This window comes from Perca flavescens, chromosome 21 (genome assembly GCF_004354835.1).
Source record: "Perca flavescens isolate YP-PL-M2 chromosome 21, PFLA_1.0, whole genome shotgun sequence".
NCBI lineage: Eukaryota > Metazoa > Chordata > Actinopteri > Perciformes > Percidae > Perca > Perca flavescens.
In genome coordinates, this window is record NC_041351.1 from 17,054,744 (window position 1) to 17,074,483 (window position 19,740).

Sequence of the window (19,740 nt, forward strand, 5' to 3'; positions counted from 1 at the left end):
GGATTATTTGTTTGTTTACAGTGCTGAACTTGACAGAGTCGAAAAAGTGTTGACCAAAAACATGGGCAGCTATTCCAAGATCACACACACACACTTGGACCCCAAGTATGCCAGGTTGTATTTCAGATCATTAGAGAGTGCCTTGTTGCAAAAACAAGGGCTCTTGAAAATTGAATTATGGCACTGTAACGGAAATAAAGTTATGCTATGTGCAGCAAACTGTTCACTGTACACTGTTAAATCACAGTGAAGCCACAGCTAAAAAATGCTATTAAACAATATTTTTTGGTTACATCTATTTATTGGATTATTTATCACTTGAATCTTCTTGTTTTGCGCTTTTTGTAAAGCTCTCGTTTGGCTTGCTCAATCCGCTGGCAATAAGCATGAAGTGCATGTATTTTTCGTTTTCTTGACACAATGCCAAAACGATTGAAGGCCACTGTGTGTGCCCTCTTCACTGTTGTGTACAAGTCATTACTATACATGTAACTTTCTGATTTGCTCCACTCCAATAAATCTGTCAACATGGACTGAAGTTGAACTTGTGCATTGACATTTGTTGGCCCAAACTAATTTTTGCTTCCAGCAGTGGGACATGTAGAATGTGTATTGTTGGTGGTTTGCAGGCAGTCAACAACATGTAAGCACACACACTTTTGACCGTAACTGTTGACAGCACAGGTACAAAAGGCAGTAAATACAAATGTGGCACTTACATCAGTGGGGTGAACAGTGATGAAATCACCATCAACGTGGTATTGTTTTTTGGCAACAATATCTCTAGCCATGTGAGCACGTAGCTGTGCAATATCAACACATTTCAGTGTATGCTGATGCAATATGTGTGCATACATTTCCCTTATCATACAATCCACAGTCACACTGCAACCTGACTAGATCCACAGTGTTCATGGTTGAATAGGAGTTGGGGTCTGCCCCTGTTTGCACAGAGCCCTTTCCTTGCTCATTTATCAGGATCTGCTGTCCCACTGTGTTCTTGGCTGCTGTAGATGTTGATGCTGACGAGGAGACCCTCAATTTTCCTGCATCTGCCAACTCGTCCAGGTAGCTACATTAACAAAAGAGCATTTAGTCTGAGGATAACAAGCATCATTGTGTATAAAATAAAATATATAATATCGACCATCACAGAAATTGATCAGTTTTAATTAATTATATTCTCATTTCATTCCAATCATGCAGAACATGTAACAGAGGACAGTATTGTGAGCATACAAGTAGTTTTCTGAAAGATAAAGTTATTACCAAATTAATTTTGGAATGAATTTCATAGCCATTTTTATTTCTGTATTAATTTACTTAACACTTACTCAAATGGCATTACAGAATTAATATCATAATAGTCGGTGTGACCAAAATTAATGTGATAAACATCACAATAAGGTTATACTGGCCTTACCGATAATAGTTTTGAATATCACCACATAGCAAGTGAAGAAGTTGATCAACTGTTTGCCGGTCCCCTTAGGAACTGGTATTTCAGTGCAAGAAAAAACTTAAAAGGGGAAAAGAATAATGTACTGTTAGGAGTAAATCATAGATTGAGAAAACAATACTCACTCAGTGTTAGGGAGATAGGATTGTGATCTCGGAAACTTTGGAAATGATAACTGGGAATACAGAAAAAAACAGTTCCAAATGTGACCACAAAAATTGGGTTCATTGGCAGATTAAAAGAGAAATGTGCCATCTAGGGAAACAAATGTTGTTGAGTTACTTTTTTGTTTCATATCACTGCATTGGAATGTTTGAAAACATGATTATTCTTTCACTACCTCTCTGCCTTGTTGTTGGTGTCACTGCTGTTGTGCTCGAACAGCCGTCCAAAATTGGCCCATAGTGCTACATGTGGAAGCCAGTGTACCTTCAGGTATGTTGTCACTCGATTGCTGCCAAGCTGGGCATCAAGGTCATTGCACACGCTAGTGGACACTGTCACAAAATCTTCCTCCTGAAATCATACCATATATAATGGTTGCCAGTTTAGGGTATGCAACACAGACAAAACAAAGGCAATAGTAGATATTGAGACATACAATTTTAAATATCAAACGTAGTTACCGTTATGCAAACTTTCATTGAGGTCATGGCATGAATGACGACGTATCTTTTGTCAAGTGACAGGTTCCCACCATCTCTTGATGTATCCCAGCGATGTACAGCCTTTAATACACAATATATGGCACTGTAAATGAGGCTACATTGTCTTTTCAGAAGCTACAGCAGGCATACAATATCAAAATTGTAAATCAATTTATTTACAACCAAACAGAATGTTAAAAGTAGATACTTGTGCATTTCTTAATTGCAATTAGTACCTAGAGAACATGAAACCAACAGAGGAGAATTTTTTTGGGGGAAAACTTGTCCTATGGCATTGAGCTCTTTCAAGTCTCTGTCGATCATAACTGACCTAGGAAAAATAAGACCAGACTCCAGATAATAATATTGCAGAATACCGGAGTATCACAATTTCAGCTATAGGCAAATGTAGTAAATTGAACATGGTTTAAGTTACAAAAAAGGTAATCAATTATCTCTCAGTATTACAACTTTTTTGTGCTTGCATGGGTATTGGGCAGTTCGGATGCCCTCGATCCATAGCTGCTCCATAATCTGCAGTTGATATAAACAATACAGCTTTAAGAAAACCGAATCATTTTACGACACATTTCAGAACTAGACACAGCATAACTGAATGTTACCGGATTAGAACAAAACTAGTTGTATGTTCGCAAATTTCAGTTCCACAAAAAAGTGGAATATGTCCATTTACATATTACAAGGTGCCCTGAGAGCAGTATTAGAATATATGCAAGGAAGTTGCCCCAAGAGCAGCCAATTCATGTTGCATGCAGAGACTACAAGGTGCCCTGAGAGCAGCAATTATAATAATATACAGGGAAGTTACCCTAAGAGCAGCCAATGAATGTTGCATGCAGATACAAGGTGCCCTGAGAGCAGCCAGTATAAGAATATACAGGGAAGTTGCCCTAAGAGCAGCCAATTCATGTTGCATGCAGAGACTACAAGGTGCCCTGAGAGCAGCCAGTATCAGAATAGACAGGGAAGTTGCCCTAAGAGCAGCCAATTCATGTTGCATGCAGAGACTACAAGGTGCCCTGAGAGCAGCAATTATAATAATATACAGGCAAGTTGCCCTAAGAGCAGCCAATTCATGTTGCATGCAGAGACTACAAGGTGCCCTGAGAGCAGCCAGTATCAGAATAGACAGGGAAGTTGCCCTAAGAGCAGCCAATTCATGCATGCAGAGACAACAAGGTGCCCTGAGAGCAGTATTAGAATATATGCAGGGAAGTTGCCCTAATAGCAGCCAATTCATGTTGCATGCAGATACAAGGTGCCCTGAGAGCAGCCAGTATCAGAATAGATAGGGAAGTTGCCCTAAGAGAAGCCAATTCATAATTCCATGATGCTTATGCAAGGTAGCGTAACCGTGACCAATTGGCTACCCTAACTTTAACCACTCGAGGTGAAATGCCTTACCCCAACCAATCGAGCTACTTCCTAGGGCGGGTCTTGGCGTGGTGGCAGATCGCCGTCACACAGCGAGCAGGTTTAACTTTAGGCTCTCCAACATTTTATTTCTCCATTTAATAAACAAACTATTCAGTAAATTAGGTATTTGTTGTGAAAGAAACAATTTCAAGCATTTTCAAGCATTTTATCCAAAATTCAAGCACTTTCAAACCTTGAAAACACAACATCAAAATTCAAGCATTTTCAAGGATTTAAAGCACCCGTACGAACCCCGATAAAACATACAATTACCTTGACTGCAACGATCTCCTTTTGTTTGCAAGGATCTCAAGCAACGATCTCCTTCAAATAATCCAAGCTCCTAAAAAAAATTCAAATAACCCATGTCCCGCCTCCTGCAGGCACTGATTGGATGGCTGAGAGAACCAATAAGATGCAATGCTGCCCTGAGAACATATTTAAATGAATAAAAGTCCAATGTGCCAAATAGCCAGATATTTCACTCAGGAGTTGGTGGAGAGAAAAAACATCGAAAAGGGGAGAGTAAATATTGAACTTAAATTAATCATATTGAACTTACATTCATCAGGTAACCAGGAACACAGTACAAGGTGATGGTAAGTCAATGTTGTGTTCACAAATTGTTTCCACTGCCCCCAAGTAGCCAAATTATGTTATTGTAGGTTTGAATAATAATCTGTGAATACACAAAAATTATAAAAGTTATTCAGTGTGTTCAACAACAATTATTTATCTAATGTGTATCTTATTTGATAACACAGACAAATTACATGCGATGTGAGGTGTCATATATGATGACCCGCTATATCAAAACAATCATCATGTCAGCTATATCACACAGTCTTATTTGGCCATAAATCCACATCCATCAGTCATTGATAATCTATCAACAGACTTCACCGTGTGCATCAGAATAGACTGAATGATGTAGTACATGGAATTTGTTTTAAAGGAAGTCTTTTTACAATTTTTTTAAACATCCAAGTAGTAATGTAAAGCAGGATATAGTGGTCAAATGTCTTCTTTCCCACATGTACAGTATGTGCTTCTATTAGTTTGATATGGTACAATACAGCAGTCGTGGAAGTAGTACTCAGATATTTTACTTAAGTAAAAGTACCAATAGTAATAGTAATACTGCTTCAAGTCAATGTCCTAAATTCAAAATCTTACTTAAGTAAAAGTACATAAGTATTAGCATCAACTATACTCAAAGAGTATGATTATTGATGCATTTCTGTGTAAGCATCATCTTAATGTTGCAGTTGGTAAATATGGGGCTAATTTTAAACTGCTTAATATACTGACAGGTACCATAATCAATAATAGAACATCATAATTTATTTGTTGATTAACTATAGCTATATAATATATATATTGTCATATACTGCAAATGTAATGGAGTAAAAAATATAATATTTGCCTCTGACATGTAGTGGTTTAGAAGTGCAAGTACAAGTACCTCGCAATTGTACTTAAGTACAGTTCTTGAGTGAATATATTTAGCTAGTTTCCACCACTGCAATATAATAGTGAAGCAGTAAAGTCAATTTACCATCAAACCACTGAACTGTCCAAATGGCTCTTTAAGTTACTTTTTTTTTTGAATGAAGTATGTATTTTTTTTAAAACTATTTGCGGCACTTTAAAAAATGGCAAGTATTGCCATCTTGTTATAAATGATATTTCTAACATATCACATAATAATACCCTGTTAAGACTACAGAGCCTATTGCAAACATAGCTTGTCTCAATGTGACTTCCAGCCATTGTTGACACAGCTCATTGACAGCTTCTCAAAAACGGTGAAAGCAGCTCCTGGCTCCTCTGTTTGTTCTTGCCATCTCTGTCAAAGTCCCCGCACGAACGGCTTTACAAACCAACACTAACAGATGGCTAGCGCATGTTTGTGTACATACAGCACATATGTAGGTCAGGTACACCGCGGTTGCTGGTTGCCATGGGAACTGGGAATCAAACATGACTGCAATCTCACGGAGAAATCGAGTTGTGGCCAAGCTCCTGCTCTCGCACCTCACATCCCCTGTTAGCAGTTAACCCGTTCGGATTATGTGGGAATATTCACTGGGGAAAGTTATTACCGTTAAATCAAGCTCAGGCTGAGCCTGAAAGGGATTTCTCTCAAGGGAGATGAAGCACCACTTTAGATCAATAATCCAACACACATCTGGTGTTGCCTTTGCTGCCATTAACCTAAATGTACTGAACAAGATCCTAATCACACACTTTGACCTGCAATATCATCTCCACCTCACACTTGGCGCCTGTCTCCGATCTGTTTGCGAGTGCCTGTACTTGACCTTGGGGATTCACAGGGAACACAAAGGGATTCTCCCTGCCTGTCTCCCTCCATCACACATACACACACACACACACACACACACACACGCACCCTGTATGGTGAGCACACGTGACTGGATGCAGTGAGCTGGTGATGCATAGTGAATGCTGATGAGGTTCTTTGGGTGCTTTCTTGAGAAGCGCTAGAAAGCTTCCTCTGTGCCTCCAAAACAGAGAGGAAGGAAAGGAGAGAAAGGGGAGGGGGGGGACAACAGACCTACCCACATTATTCATCAACGTCAAACCCTGCCCTCACCTCCTGGTTAAAGCATGCACGTGCGTCCAATCACATATCGACACACATGGGTGGAAATACCTCTACACACTCACTCACAGTTACCACATAATTCATTGTCATTATGCTTTTGAGAACTGTAGTGTACAAACACTCCAGTAAACATGGCCTCCCTCTCCACTGCATTGTCCCATGTGTTCCTGCGGTGGATGTACACACAAACCTGCTTTGTCCTCCCAGTGTCCCAGTTTTATGTCTGTTCAGGCTAATGAGGTGAAAAATTTGCTTGAGGCACAACAGGGAAGCTTTTAGGGTCAGCAGCATGCAAAGCAGTTTTTGGTGTGAGATAGCTGCAGATACGGCATTACGTATTTATATAAAGGATGAACAAAAGATCGTGAAAAACGCCATTGATGACATCAGTTATGTCAGACCAGGTTGCCAAGGCCCAGGTCATCTGATGCTGCAAGTTGGCACCAAGTCTGGTGATATTCTATACTTCTCTTATTGTCAACAAATCCCATTAAAAGACTAAAACCAACAATTAGTTGATCCTACTAACAAGTATTTCCTGTGTAGTCAAGCCGGATATAGCTTATTGCTCTGTGCCATAGACTTCCATTGTCGTCCAAAACTGATAAAAACACCACAATGAGCCACATCGTTGCACTGGGTGACAACTTCCTTTATTGCATTAAACATGGGCACTGTAGTTTGTTTTTAGCCAGTCCCACAAGCGTGCTGCTGCTGCTATCAATACTCACTAAAAGACTGAATGTGTATTAATCCGCTGCTATAAATAGTCCCCAGAAGATGCACTGCTTCTTCCTGTTTGAGCTATGTTTGTTAAAACTACAGTGCCCAGCTGTTTTAGGAACTAGCCTTTTCTTTTTAATGGCTCTGTATTTGTTTTATTAAGACTTGATCATCAGTGGCAATGGGCTTGGAGCTAAGTGCCACAGTGTAGGGAAGTCAAAGAATATTACAAGACAGACTGACACATGCTGGTTTTGTATATTTCATGGGATTTGTTAAAACAAAAAATTAGAAATTTGTGTAACCTTATCTTTTGATTCTTGAAGCCTTCAAGAGAATGTATGCTGTCTGTGAATAATACATCTATAGTGGGCCTTGAGCATTTTGCTGTCAATTAGAAACTTTTCCTCTCTTTAATGTTAACTATTAACTAACTGGCTTGACATCTGATAGGACAAATATTAAGAAAACTGGCCCAGAGGAACCCCTAAAGAAAATGTATTACTGGTCAAATACTATAAAAGCAACCAAAAACAACATGGTTTTTATTCTGTGTTTGCAGTGGATACAAATTTCCCTCAGGTTAATTAATCTGCATCCAAGCAGAACTTCATGCTACACTGTAACTGGAAACATTCTAATATTGCAATACTGCAGCCTAGATTTTAGACTGTAGGTGGTCTTCCATGTGGAGTCAGGGCAGGATGTTCTGTAGTTTTATTTGACCATGCCTGCTCCAGTATTTGATCTGCCTAGAAGTTAGTCCCATACTCTCAGTGGGTGTAAATATCCTCCCAAACCTGCTACTGCTGCTCCTGAAAATCATCTGATGATAGAGTCAGGGATGATGCTGGCTGTTTACACTTCCAACGAAATGACTCAACACTCACATCCAATCGCTGTCACACTCAAACAAGTGACATGACAGCATATTCGTCTGAGATAAAATGTACATTCTGCTGTATTTTTGCACTGGTGGACAGATGAGTCTGTATTAAATCTTGTAAATGTAATTAAGTTTATCTCATCCATGCACTGAGCATAACATCTTTCCATGTTATCTGCAGGGAAGAGTATTTTTCCGTCACATTCAGGGACGGATCTGATGTATCAGAAGCAATTACATCTAAGTTGTGAGTCATCGCAACAAACCAGCCAGATGAATTAGATGTACCTTGTCAACAAGGTTGTTGACTCTTGAAAAGCGAGCAGCGTTTTGACAGAAATGCAATTGAAATGTTCAAGTACCTGCTAGCACTGCAGCGCCAACTTTATGCACACACCATAAACAAATGTGTACATCATTAATATTTCACGACCTTTTTTTCTTCTTCAAAATGTACCCGGTTACGTCAGATAACACCACACAAACCAGAATATCAGAGAAAGATCTCCCTGTACAGGCACAATCATCAATAAACAGTTTCACCTCCGGGAGTCTCACTTATTAGAGGCATTTCTGCTTGTTTTCTCCAAGATGACAGTTTCATTTTGTCCACAAGCAGATATCAAAACACACCGCCATGATTATAGGGACATCTTGTGGCGCTAGGAGGCATTAAAGTCATGCACACATTTCAAAAGAGGAAGTGCAATCTATTTCATGAAGAAGTGAATGCATACAAAATCAATCACATTTCTAAATTGTGATACACCACAATTTCCCCTTCTTTTAAAGGGGTGATAGAATGATTATATAGGGTATTTTACACTGTTCCTTAAGGTCTCCTAATGGGGTATGTAACATTGGTTGGGCTGAAAATTGCCCGAATGCTATTTTATTAGGCCCTTAACTACCCTGTGAATATGGCTCTATTTGGAACAAGAGCTTTTCTTCCACATATGGTATGCTCATGAATATTCAGAATGAGCTACGCGCTGATTGGTTTGAGCAAACTACATAGAAACACATGGGAGACTCGACAGCAGGTCTCATTGCAAAGTTATACATTGTTTGTCGGGCTATTACGTTATTAAATTCACTTCTGAGACTTTTTTAAGCAAGAAATCAACTATATAAAGCTCAAATATGGGCTGTTTTACGAAAATTGAGGGCTTATTGCAAATTTGGTAAGACTGTGTGTCGGAGTTCAGCTGCCGGTGCTGCCTGTGTTGCTGCCTCGCTGCACGGCCTGCCTTCCTTTACACACCCCAGCCTGCTCTGAGCTCGATTGAGCTCCGTTACGGCTTGCAGCCCACAGCACTCCATACCCGCGCAAAGTCACCGTTTTGGGGTTAATGGACCAAACGCTGGTGCTCTGACAGAGCTCCGGGGCCTGCAGCTCCCCTCTTCCTTCTAGCTAAATGGCCCGTGTGTGACAGTGATAGCGCGGTCAGCGAGCTTGTTACACCAGTAATCTCTTACAACAGTTCCAGTTAATCTTGGCTGGCTGTCAGCATAACTAGAGTAGCTAGCTATATTTACAGTTTGAATTTTGTCACGCCACTTATACAACATATCTCTAAAGGTCTTATAAAGCATAAACAACAGTGTCCGATTTCAAGTTAATGAATTTTTGTGAAGATTAGGGGTTTTGTTATCTATGACTGTCCCTTCAATCCTAGCTATGTGTGGCTAGCTGCAAATCACAGATAGTTAGCTTCATTTTTGGCGTAATTTCTGTATATTTACAGTTTGAGTTTCATCACGCCACTTATACAACATCTCCCTAAATGTCTTATAAAGCTAACAACGGTGTCCGATTTCAAATTAATGAATTTTTGTGAACAGTGGGGGTTTCGTTAGCTATGACTGTCCCTTCAATCCTAGCTATGTGTAGCTAGCTACAAATCACGGATAGTTAGCTTCATTTTTGGCGTAATTTCTGTATATTTACAGTTTGAATTTCATCACGCCACGTATACAACATCTCCCTAAATGTCTTATAAAGCTAACAACGGTGTCCGATTTCAAGTTAATGAATGTTTGTGAATTTCAGAGGAATTCTAGGAGGAGCTAGCTCTCGTTGATAGAGCTACATCCAGCCGCAGGCTCTATCAATGAGACTCGCGGACAAGCGGCGTTTATTTCCCCAATCGTTTGTTTAATAACTCAACACATTATAATTACACACATTAAAAGATTAACTGGAACCTATGGTAACAGATTGGTGGCGTAACAAGCTCGCTGACCGTGCTCTCACTAACACACACCGGGCATTTAGCTAGCAGGAAGAGGGGAGCTGCAGGCCCTGGAGCTCTGTCAGAGCACCAGCGTTTAGTAGTCCATTATCCCAAAAACGGTGAATTTGCACGGGTGTGGAGTGCTGTGGGCTGCCAGTCGTGACGGAGCTCCAAGTACCTCAGAGCAGGCCGGGGTGTGTGAAGGAAGGCAGGTCGGGCGGCGAGGCAGCAACACAGGCAGCACCGGCAGCTGAATTCCGACACACAGTTGGACAAAATTTGCAATTAGCCATCCATTTTCGTAAAATGGCCCATATTTGAGCCTTACATAGTTGATTTCTCGCATAAAAAAGTTTCAGAAGTGAATTTTGTAAAGGAATAGCAGAGATCTGCGCGAACTAGATTCGGAAGACTACCTGATCTCAGGTCAGTTGTGTAGCCTATGTAAATGTTGGGGCGTGACCGTTCTCTTAATACACCAATGGGCTGACAAAGGTTCCGGTTTTCGGGAGGTTGACGTCAACTTCCAGCTTTGTTGGGATTCGCCCGTTTTCAGCGGCAGTTTCAAAATATGAAATTTTCATAGTAAAGTGGTATCAGTGGGACTTTGAGCTTCTATGTATGTCCTATTTACCCACCGAACTGTCGTTATTCAACTATGACAGGGTAAAATCGGTTTTGCATTCTATCACCCCTTTAAGCAAGTAAATACTGTACGTTAATGTTGTTCCTCTTTCAGACACTAAAAACATGATTTTTTTCTTACCTGCCTGTCAATTCCTAAAGACTATGTTCTATAGAGTGGCTTATCTCAAGGGAAGATCGGTACGGGGCCTCGGTGTGAAAATAAAGGTTGATTTTATGCTTCTGAGAAATCCACCTACAGGCAACAGACAAACAGTATAAATATACCATGCACAGTGAACACAAATGTGATCTTTAATATTAGATGTCCTTTAAATAACCTCTGACAGACTAGAAAGCTTGTTCATTCACATGAAGGTCCAAGTGTAATAGTTTCAGTTCGCCTTTTTATATAAAAGAGGCGAACTGAAACTATTGCACTTGGACCTTCATATGAATGAACAAGCTTTCTAGTCTGTATATATATATATATATATATATATATACACACACATACATATATACACTGTAATATGAATATTTATTCTAATTTAGATATCTGAATGAACAATTAGCCACTGAAAATATACTTAAATAACCAGTAAAATGTATTGCTGACTTAACACATCACCACAAACGTAACCCTGAGTTCAGGCTAAACATTTCTAACCTGAGACAACATGTGCTGACATTGACAAAATCAACTATTTCTTTTAGTATTTTTTAACCAAATACCAAGCTATCAATAATTTGACCATGTTCTGGAGATATCTCTTTCAGAAGACATTTTGACAACACAAACAGTCATTTGTAATGTGGACCAAACAGACAATGGCCTTCACTGTTGCGGTTTACTTTAAACTGTAGCAGTTTTTGAGAGCAAGATAAAAAAACAAACATTCAAAGTGATTAAAAAATTGCATGATAATCTAAACCATTTAGTTTAATATTACAATATTGATGTTGTATCAATTCATCACCCAGCTGCACCCCGACAACAAGTACAGCTAAATATAAACATACTGTATTTGTTTGAATACTATTCAAACAAATTAATTTACATTGAGAATAATACAGATTAATTAAAAAAAATTAATAAGACGTAGCCTATGTAAAAGTGTATTCATAAACTAAATCTGTTTAGTAATTTGCCTGTTAATGTTAATTACTAGTAAATGAAGAAAATGTAAATGTATAAATGAATAAATGAATGTTCCTCAAAAGCATCAATAAAGCTAACTGTAGTTAAGTTTATTAGGAAACTGAAAAAGCTGACTTGTTGCATTTTCAACATAACGTAAACTCCCTGACTACAGACATTTGACACTGGTCCCAGAGCAGAAATGAAACTTTGAGCCTACAATGATTGAGCAAAACTGTACAACAAACCCAATTTGTCATTGTCAGTTTTGCTGGTCAATTTGAATACTGTTGTAGAATAATGTTCTTACTAGTTGCAGATAAATATAATAAGAATGTAAAAGGTTTCCATAAGAGACCAAGTGTGTTTTGGTGTATGCTTATTGCACAGAGTTGTGTGCTGTCAGAGACGGTGGTTCCCCGAATAAAGGAAACTCTGACGCACAGTGGCCTTGAGCAAAGTACATTGAGTAATGATAACAAAAGGATGAGACATAATACAGTGGCCCCCACCATGGTGGATGTTGTGTGAAGATAGCAGTCCTGGTGCAGAAGAAGAAGAGGGGGCCCAAGAAAGAAAGTATAAGAAATGAGGGGAAGAATAGATCAGGCTCACAAGGTCTGAAAGTCTAGAGATACGTGGACCGGATCTGGATTTTTGTCTGTTGCTAGGGAAACTTAGTCTCTGTGTGCCTTGTGATCCCACAGATCAGTGTATTGAAACTCCGATGCTTGACTGATTAAACGAATGTATTTGACTTTATCTTATCGTCTTATTTGGCTCTTGTAATGCAATGTAATTCCAATTTAACGAATGCACAGGGATATATGTCTTTTATTTGGAGTCAGACACATTGTCCCAAAAGGGGGGACACAGAGGAGGAAATCCCAGACACTGCACAATTTTGAGTTAATTGTTCTTTATTTGAGTATTTCCATGTTATGCTATTTTATTCTTCTACTTCACTACATTTGAGATGTAAATGTTCTACTTTTCACTCCACAGCACTTATTTGACAGCAGTTACTAGTTAGGCTACCTTTCAAATTAAAATGTTACATTGGAAAACAACAACATATGATAATCTTATGAAAAACAACTTTTTTTAAAATAAACCAGTGGCTGGTGTAGTTTGGCTCCATTGCCTTTCGTTTCAGCCGGTCAGGGTCCAAGTGCACCAAAATGCATCACTTCCACGATCACTACAAACAAGAGCGTTCACTCCGCTTATTGGTCAGATGCATATGGGTCAGATTCGTTGTCTGGGGTGGGAGCAAGATGCAAGAAACTAAAATAAATACAACAGGAAGTAGGTAATGTGTCCGGACTAGTGCATATTTCTCACATCTCCATGGTCAAACCAGCTTATTTCATTTAAATCATCTTCATATATATATATATATATATATATATATATATATATATATATATATATATATATATATATATATATATATATATATATACACACACACACACATACATATATATATATATATATATATATATATATATATATATATTCATTTTAAATTAATGACTTTTACTTGTAATGGAGTAGCCTACTTATTGTGGTATTGGTACTTTTACTTAAGTAAAATACTTCTTCCACCCCTGGAGGAATGAAGTTGAAATGTGTAGGTAGGTAATCGTTTTAAGCATACACATGTAGCTGTGGAGAAAGTCAGATGAAAGATTTTTTTCAATCACCCTTTGAAACCCAAAATGAGTGTTGAAAAGATACAGGAACAATATGACCTGATGTTGAGCGGGACTCTGATCATTGAAGAGTTACCACTGAAGCCGCTCTCCCCTAATTCACAGTGGGGTCAGGGGCCCTCTTCAGGTCTTTTACAAGGCTTCTTCGGATGAACTTAAGGCCGCCGTGTTATTTTGCTCTAAAAACAGAAATAACCCTAGTTTTACTGTATATTTTGAATAGTGGCAATACCAACTGGAGGGTTACACTTTACCCACCTCTTGAGTCGTTTCGTAGGGTTTACTGTGTTGTATCTTCAGCGAGACTTCAGCTGTGGATGGCTCAATGGTGTACTGAGCCGTTGAAAAAAAGAGAGAGAGCTTCCCCTGGCAGGCATCTTCCCCCTCAGTCAGTCTGACCGCCCACAGTCCGGGGGGGAGAAAGTGCTGCTTTGTGAATGAAGGGAGCGGCGGAGAGCAGAAAACAAACTTTACCAACATTATTTCCGACGGGGTTGACATTAAACCAGAGCGGTTTTGACGGTGCAACAACCGACACCTGGCCGACAAGGACCAAGAAAATACAGTAAGTCACGACGCCTTTTAGGACCGTGTGTGGCACTGATAGAAAGCAGATTGACAGGCTTTTTTTTTTTTTTTTTCTTCGACGGAAAGATGCATGCATAGAAGCCTAACCGTGACTGGAATAACTGCCGTGGGATAGGCGATACATTCAGGGCAGAATTAAACTCCATGGACCGTTTCTTCATTTTGAGACTTCTGTCTTTGTGTCCCAACGTGGTTTTCCTAGAGAGTGACTGTCGTGCAAACTAATGTAGCTTCTTTAAGACTATCTTTTATAGCTAACCTTAAAGCTGTGACGGTTTTAAGTGATTTAGGGATGAAATGGGGTTGGTAAACTGCATCATGTGTTTAACTTGCTCCTGTAAAATGACAGTTTCAATTTATTTTAAATGATCTGCCCATTTAATCCTATTTGTTCACAGCTAAAAGCATTTTACCGATTCATGCAAAGTTTCCATCTGCTTCCCAGTGTGTTTCGCAACATTACATGACTCATGCAGAAGACGTGCATTTCCCAATGTCACAATGAACAAAAAATAGACTCATAGAAGACTCATTCATGGTATTATGAGGTTTCTCCTCTAGGGAATCTGGTATGAAAGTTGTAAACATAAGATTTTATTACAGTACTGTGAGCACGCTACTGATACAGTATCCAGTCCTTTTTTGTGGCTCAGATTGTGCCAGTCATTTGTATTGTCCTTTTAAATAAGAACCCAGTATTGCTTGAGTTTAATAAAGCCCAGTATCAGCACTCCCTCAGTTCTTTCCCTTGAGGGATGGGTTAAATGCAGAGAATGAATTTCGCTACATGTACGTGTATGTGACAAATAAAGTACCTTTACCTTTTATTTTACTGAGGAATGCAACTTTTTCTTGCAGAAGCTCCCCTGTCCCGGTATTCCGAAGAAGCTGTAGCCTAAGTCATGGTGGTCAGTTTGGCCTGTGTGGCCTGTCTCTGCCTGGTGGTGGTAGTCAGTGGTGACCCCTGCCTCATTATCAGCGAGATCAACGCCGACAACCCCAGACTGGACACCACCGAGTTTGTGGAGTTGTATCACACCAGTGGACAACGGGCTTCACTGGATGGCTATACTCTTGTGTTCTATAATGGAAATGGAAATATAGCCTACAAGGTGCTGGATCTGAAAGGCCACAGCACAGATGACAGAGGATTCTTCCTGGTGGGCTCGGTGGATATGCTGCCAAAACCAGCCATCCTCCTGCCTCCCAACACAGTCCAGAACGGCCCAGACGCCGTCGTCCTCTACCACACATCTGCTGCTCGCTACAGTGAGAAGATGAATGTCACGGCCTTTGGGCTGGTGGATGCTGTCGTGTACATGACTCGCCGTACTGGGGGCGCAGAGTTCCTCGCTGAGACTCTGACACCAGGAGAACCAGCCTTCGTTGAGGATGAAACAGCCCTTGAGGGGGACGAGTCAATTGAAAGGTGCCTGCTGTCCGAAGACCGCTGGGGTTTTCAGGTGTCCTCACCTTCCCCAAGTCAGAGGAATAACTGCACCCCGCCTGCCGCCCCAGCATCCATTCCTGTCATCACTGAACTGAAGCTGGGAGGAGGGCAGGTGGACGGGTTTGTGGAGCTAACAGGGGCTCCAGCTGCAGGTCCTCTGGTGCTGGTTGTGTTGGATGGGAGAACGGACAGGGTCAGCATGAGCGTGGACGTGAATGTGGACGCTTTCAGGAATGGGTTGATCTCCGTGAACATAGAGAAGAACTACATGAAAGGTCAGTGTGCTGTGGTTTGTATTGATCTTGTTCTACCGCTTTGGATAGCGTTGTATGATCGTTAGATCGTTTCGACTTTACAGTTCATCAGATTTTACATGTGGAAGCTCCGTAGAGAGCTTTAGTGCATTTTCGTGCATTTTCATTCACTCACTTTTTGTTTTATTCTTAATTCTTTGTTTCTGTTATTTCTTCTCAGGAGATGAGTCTGGGGCAGTGGCTATTTACAGTGGCAGAGCCTCAGTCTTCCCTGTTGGCAGTCCACTGAGCCAGATACAGCCTCTAGATGCATTTGTGTTTGCTGGACCTGGAAACAAGCCCAGTGCCAACCTTACAGAGACTCTCATCCCAGGCAGAGAGCCATACCAACTCAGCAACAGGCAAGGCACCATGATAGTTTACCACTCCTTTAAATTCCAAAGTAAAACCACCCCAATTTGACTGCAGAGGTGGAAAGAATCAATGCTAGTGTGGTGAATCTCATGGTGACTATCGGATGTGTTAGTAACATTCAGTAGTTATTTTTGAGGCCATAGTTTTGAATGTTGTGAAACACATTCTGTCAAACATCTTTTACTTGGGAGAGACTTGTGAACACTGTTTCTCTTTGTGGGGCAGAAGTCACAAGTATGCTCTCACTGACACTGAAATACATTTGCTCATAGTAACACCCAAATTGGACCAGCGAGTTTAATTCACACCTCACTGATTTTAAATGGAGCGTAATACAACAAGACTTTAAAGTTTTTAAGTTTAAAGCCACGCTATCAGCTCTGTGAGACTGTACTGAAACACAATAGTGCTTTTAACAAATGCCTACGTCCGCATGATAACATGCTGAAGATTATCAGGTTTAATGTTTACCATGTTCACCATGTTCACCATCTTAGCATGCTAATAAGTAGTGAACACAAAGTACAGCTGAGGCTGCAGGTATAATAAACCAAAATATTGGACGAATTCATATTTTGATGATGTTGGGCCTGGAAACCAAACGAATCTGCCGAGGTTGTTTTATTTGCTCTGGCAGACACATCTGGCCCATTTTCTGCCGACCTGGCCCTGGGCGGACCAATCACAACCGTTTATCTCATATAGGGTTTAAGGCGATGAGTTACCGAGAAGCGTCACCTGTTGGTCCGTTCAGCACAATGCACATGCTGATCATATATGTATCAAGATTCTGTTACTGTATTGCATATTTCCCGTCTACACTTTTTAGTGTTTAGCCTTAATTTGAGAAAGTTTGTGGCCAGGGCGTCATTTTTTTTTCCTACTTCAAATGGACCAAGCACCACCCCAATTTTCATGTGTTGCTCAGTGCTACGTCACATGTTTCGTTGCTGGGATTGGTTGTAGGTCTATCCAATCCACATTTTGGTCTGCGCCATTTGGAAATTGAAAATGAACTGAGGGGTTCCAGATGAATACGCATTTGCAAAATTAGTTAGGCAATGCCAGGCTAGAGGGGGACATTAATGAGTTTACCAAATGTAATGGATGAATGAATGTCATGGCAATTCATCCAATTCTTGTTGAAATATTTCAGTTTGAACCAAAGTCTTGCACGAACTGACCGACAGACTTACATTGCCACGCCTGCTAAAAACTATTAAGAAATGTAGCATTACAATTAGTATTTTATTTTAAAGCAATATTATTGGATAGCATTATGATGTGCTTTGTTTATCCACTGCAAAATATAAATGTGCCATCCAACACTAACCAATTATAATATTATACCCTTCAAAATAGTGGTCAATTTGTAAGGCTTGTTTCTAAATGATTTTATTACTTTGTCAGTTTATTGAAAGAGGGAGGCTTCTATCTGAGTCGCTGTGGTGTGGCCACCTGGGCCAGAGACCCTGGTGTCTTCTGGGAGGCCTCGCAAACTCCCGCACAGCCCAACCAGTGCCCCTGGCCAAAGATCTGCCCGCACAGTATTGGTGAGTATTTGAATGTGCTTCATGACTCTTACATTTATTTTAGATGCTCAACATTATTAAAGGTCCCATGGCATGAACATTTTCGATTTATGAGGTTTTTTAACATTAATATGCGTTCCCCCAGCCTGCCTATGGTCCCCCATTGGCTAGAAATGGCGATAGGTGTAAACCGAGCCCTGGGTATCCTGCTCTGCCTTTTGAGAAAATGAAAGCTCAGATGGGCCGATCTGGAATCTGCTCCTTATGAGGTCATAAGGGGCAAGGTTACCTCCCCTTTCTCTGCTTTGCCCACCCAGAGAAATTTGACCCACCCATGAGAGAGAGACATCATGGCTTTCAAATGAGCAAAGTGGCAGTTGGTCAAGGCCACACCCCCACCATCCACCTTGCCCCCCCCTCTCCTCCTCAATAGATACAGACACAGAAATGGCACATAGTAAGGAAAGCTCATTGTGGGACTGAGTCTTGTGGTTGTAATTCTGCACCAAGGCTGAATTTCGGGAAAGAGACTTCAGATACAATATTAGGGGACCACTAAGGTCTATATAAAAGCATCCAAAGAGCACCATGTCATGGGACCTTTTAAGATATGTATGTTGTTTGATACAGTTTATGAGATTCACTCAACTCAACTCAATCCCACACTTTTTGCTTTCTCTCTGCAGTTTACATGCAGTAAGGAAGGGAATAGGACAGGTATTGCACGTGTGATTGACAAGCAGTAGAAAGTCCAACCTTATTCAGACATTGTGAAATTGATATAATGCGTGGCCATGAATGTTGAATATGCATGGTAACAATATTATTAAGTCATGGCAATGACGTAATAATGTGAATGAGATAATGTGTGGCTGTGAGTTAAGTTAGGATGAGTCATCTGCATGGAGAGACTACATACATACACACATATATACATACTTTCAAATAGATTTCTTATTCATCTTGGGAAACCACAGAGTAATTCTCAGAAAGAGCTATATCCTTGTGCACATTCTCAAATGCTGACCTTGGGGAAGTTATAGATTGCATCATTGACCAGCTGAGGAACAAGGTAACAAAGCTTAATCACTGGAAAAAGTATTGCAAATTAAAGAACTGAGAGTTGGTGGGGGATATTGCTCCAAGAAGGAACCCCCATTAAGAGAAGTGAAAACTGAGTATGTTAAAGAAATCAAAAGGTTGAGGTTCAGAAAGCCTGTGGTTTTTCCATGTGGACTCCTTTCCTATCCATTGAACAGATGATAAGTAAAATGTTTGATTAAATGTTGTAGGGTGGAGCTAGATTTTGAAAAATAAGTCACATAAAATAGGTTACAAACTGTATATTTTGCAGATGCAAAATAAGATTGTTAATAAAAGAACATCAAGATAAAGTAACTTAGTCCTAATAAATATCATGTTATTTAATTGAAAGCTCCAGAACAGCTACTTAATGGACCTTGTTGTGAGATTGTTTTCTCAACTGCTTTTTCAAGATCAAGAAAGACCTTTTGAATCTCAAAATCCTTATAATCTGGACAGATTTTGATCTTTGTTTATTCCAATATTAAGCATGAGAGGTCAGCCCTGCCCTTGGATACACCTAGATAAGACCTCCATGTTAACCAAACGTCTTTGGAAGAGAAAACAAAAGGCTGTTGGTTCAACTTTAACCAGCAGTACTTCAGTCAGAGACGCATCAAGAAAGTCAGATTTTCTGGGAAAGGTTTTGCTCTCTGAAGGAGCTCTCATTGAATTCTCAGCAAGTTAACAATACCAATCCTTCAGTCACATAAGTAAAAGGTTGGGGAGGTGGAGGGAGTTGCAGCAGGAAGCAGTGCTGGTGTGAGGGAATCTGCAGAGTATTCGTGAGAACTGACAGTTTATAAAGGCCCCCTAGTACACTTGTATGAATGTGGCAGTGTGTTACTGGTCAGCTGGTAGCCAAACAAAGGATGGTGCATCAATGAGCCAATGATACTGAGCATGAATTACACA

General features: G+C 40.2%; 1 protein-coding gene and 1 long non-coding RNA gene across 3 annotated transcripts in view; one reads left to right on the forward strand and one right to left on the reverse strand.

Annotated features, from left to right (window-relative positions):
- Positions 1 to 14,383, reverse strand: LOC114547857 (uncharacterized). Of its 2 annotated transcripts, none has more exons than XR_003691280.1 (7): positions 13,763 to 14,383; positions 10,788 to 10,901; positions 4,106 to 4,222; positions 2,086 to 2,187; positions 1,800 to 1,975; positions 1,585 to 1,634; positions 1 to 1,072 (listed from the first exon to the last, which is right to left on the reverse strand). It is a non-coding gene; the product is annotated as an uncharacterized LOC114547857 (long non-coding RNA). The 2 variants fall into 2 exon arrangements; XR_003691279.1 differs by lacking the exon at positions 10,788 to 10,901 and adding an exon at positions 13,544 to 13,683.
- si:ch211-183d21.1 (uncharacterized) overlaps positions 13,568 to 19,740 on the forward strand; it is a 17,667-nt gene continuing 11,494 nt past the window's right edge. Inside the window, exons 1-4 of the mRNA XM_028567346.1 lie at positions 13,568 to 14,069; positions 14,951 to 15,817; positions 16,017 to 16,197; positions 17,621 to 17,763. Coding sequence (XP_028423147.1) covers positions 14,995 to 15,817; positions 16,017 to 16,197; positions 17,621 to 17,763 — 1,147 coding nt within the window. The 5' untranslated portion in view covers positions 13,568 to 14,069; positions 14,951 to 14,994. The remainder of the gene's footprint in view (positions 14,070 to 14,950; positions 15,818 to 16,016; positions 16,198 to 17,620; positions 17,764 to 19,740) is intronic.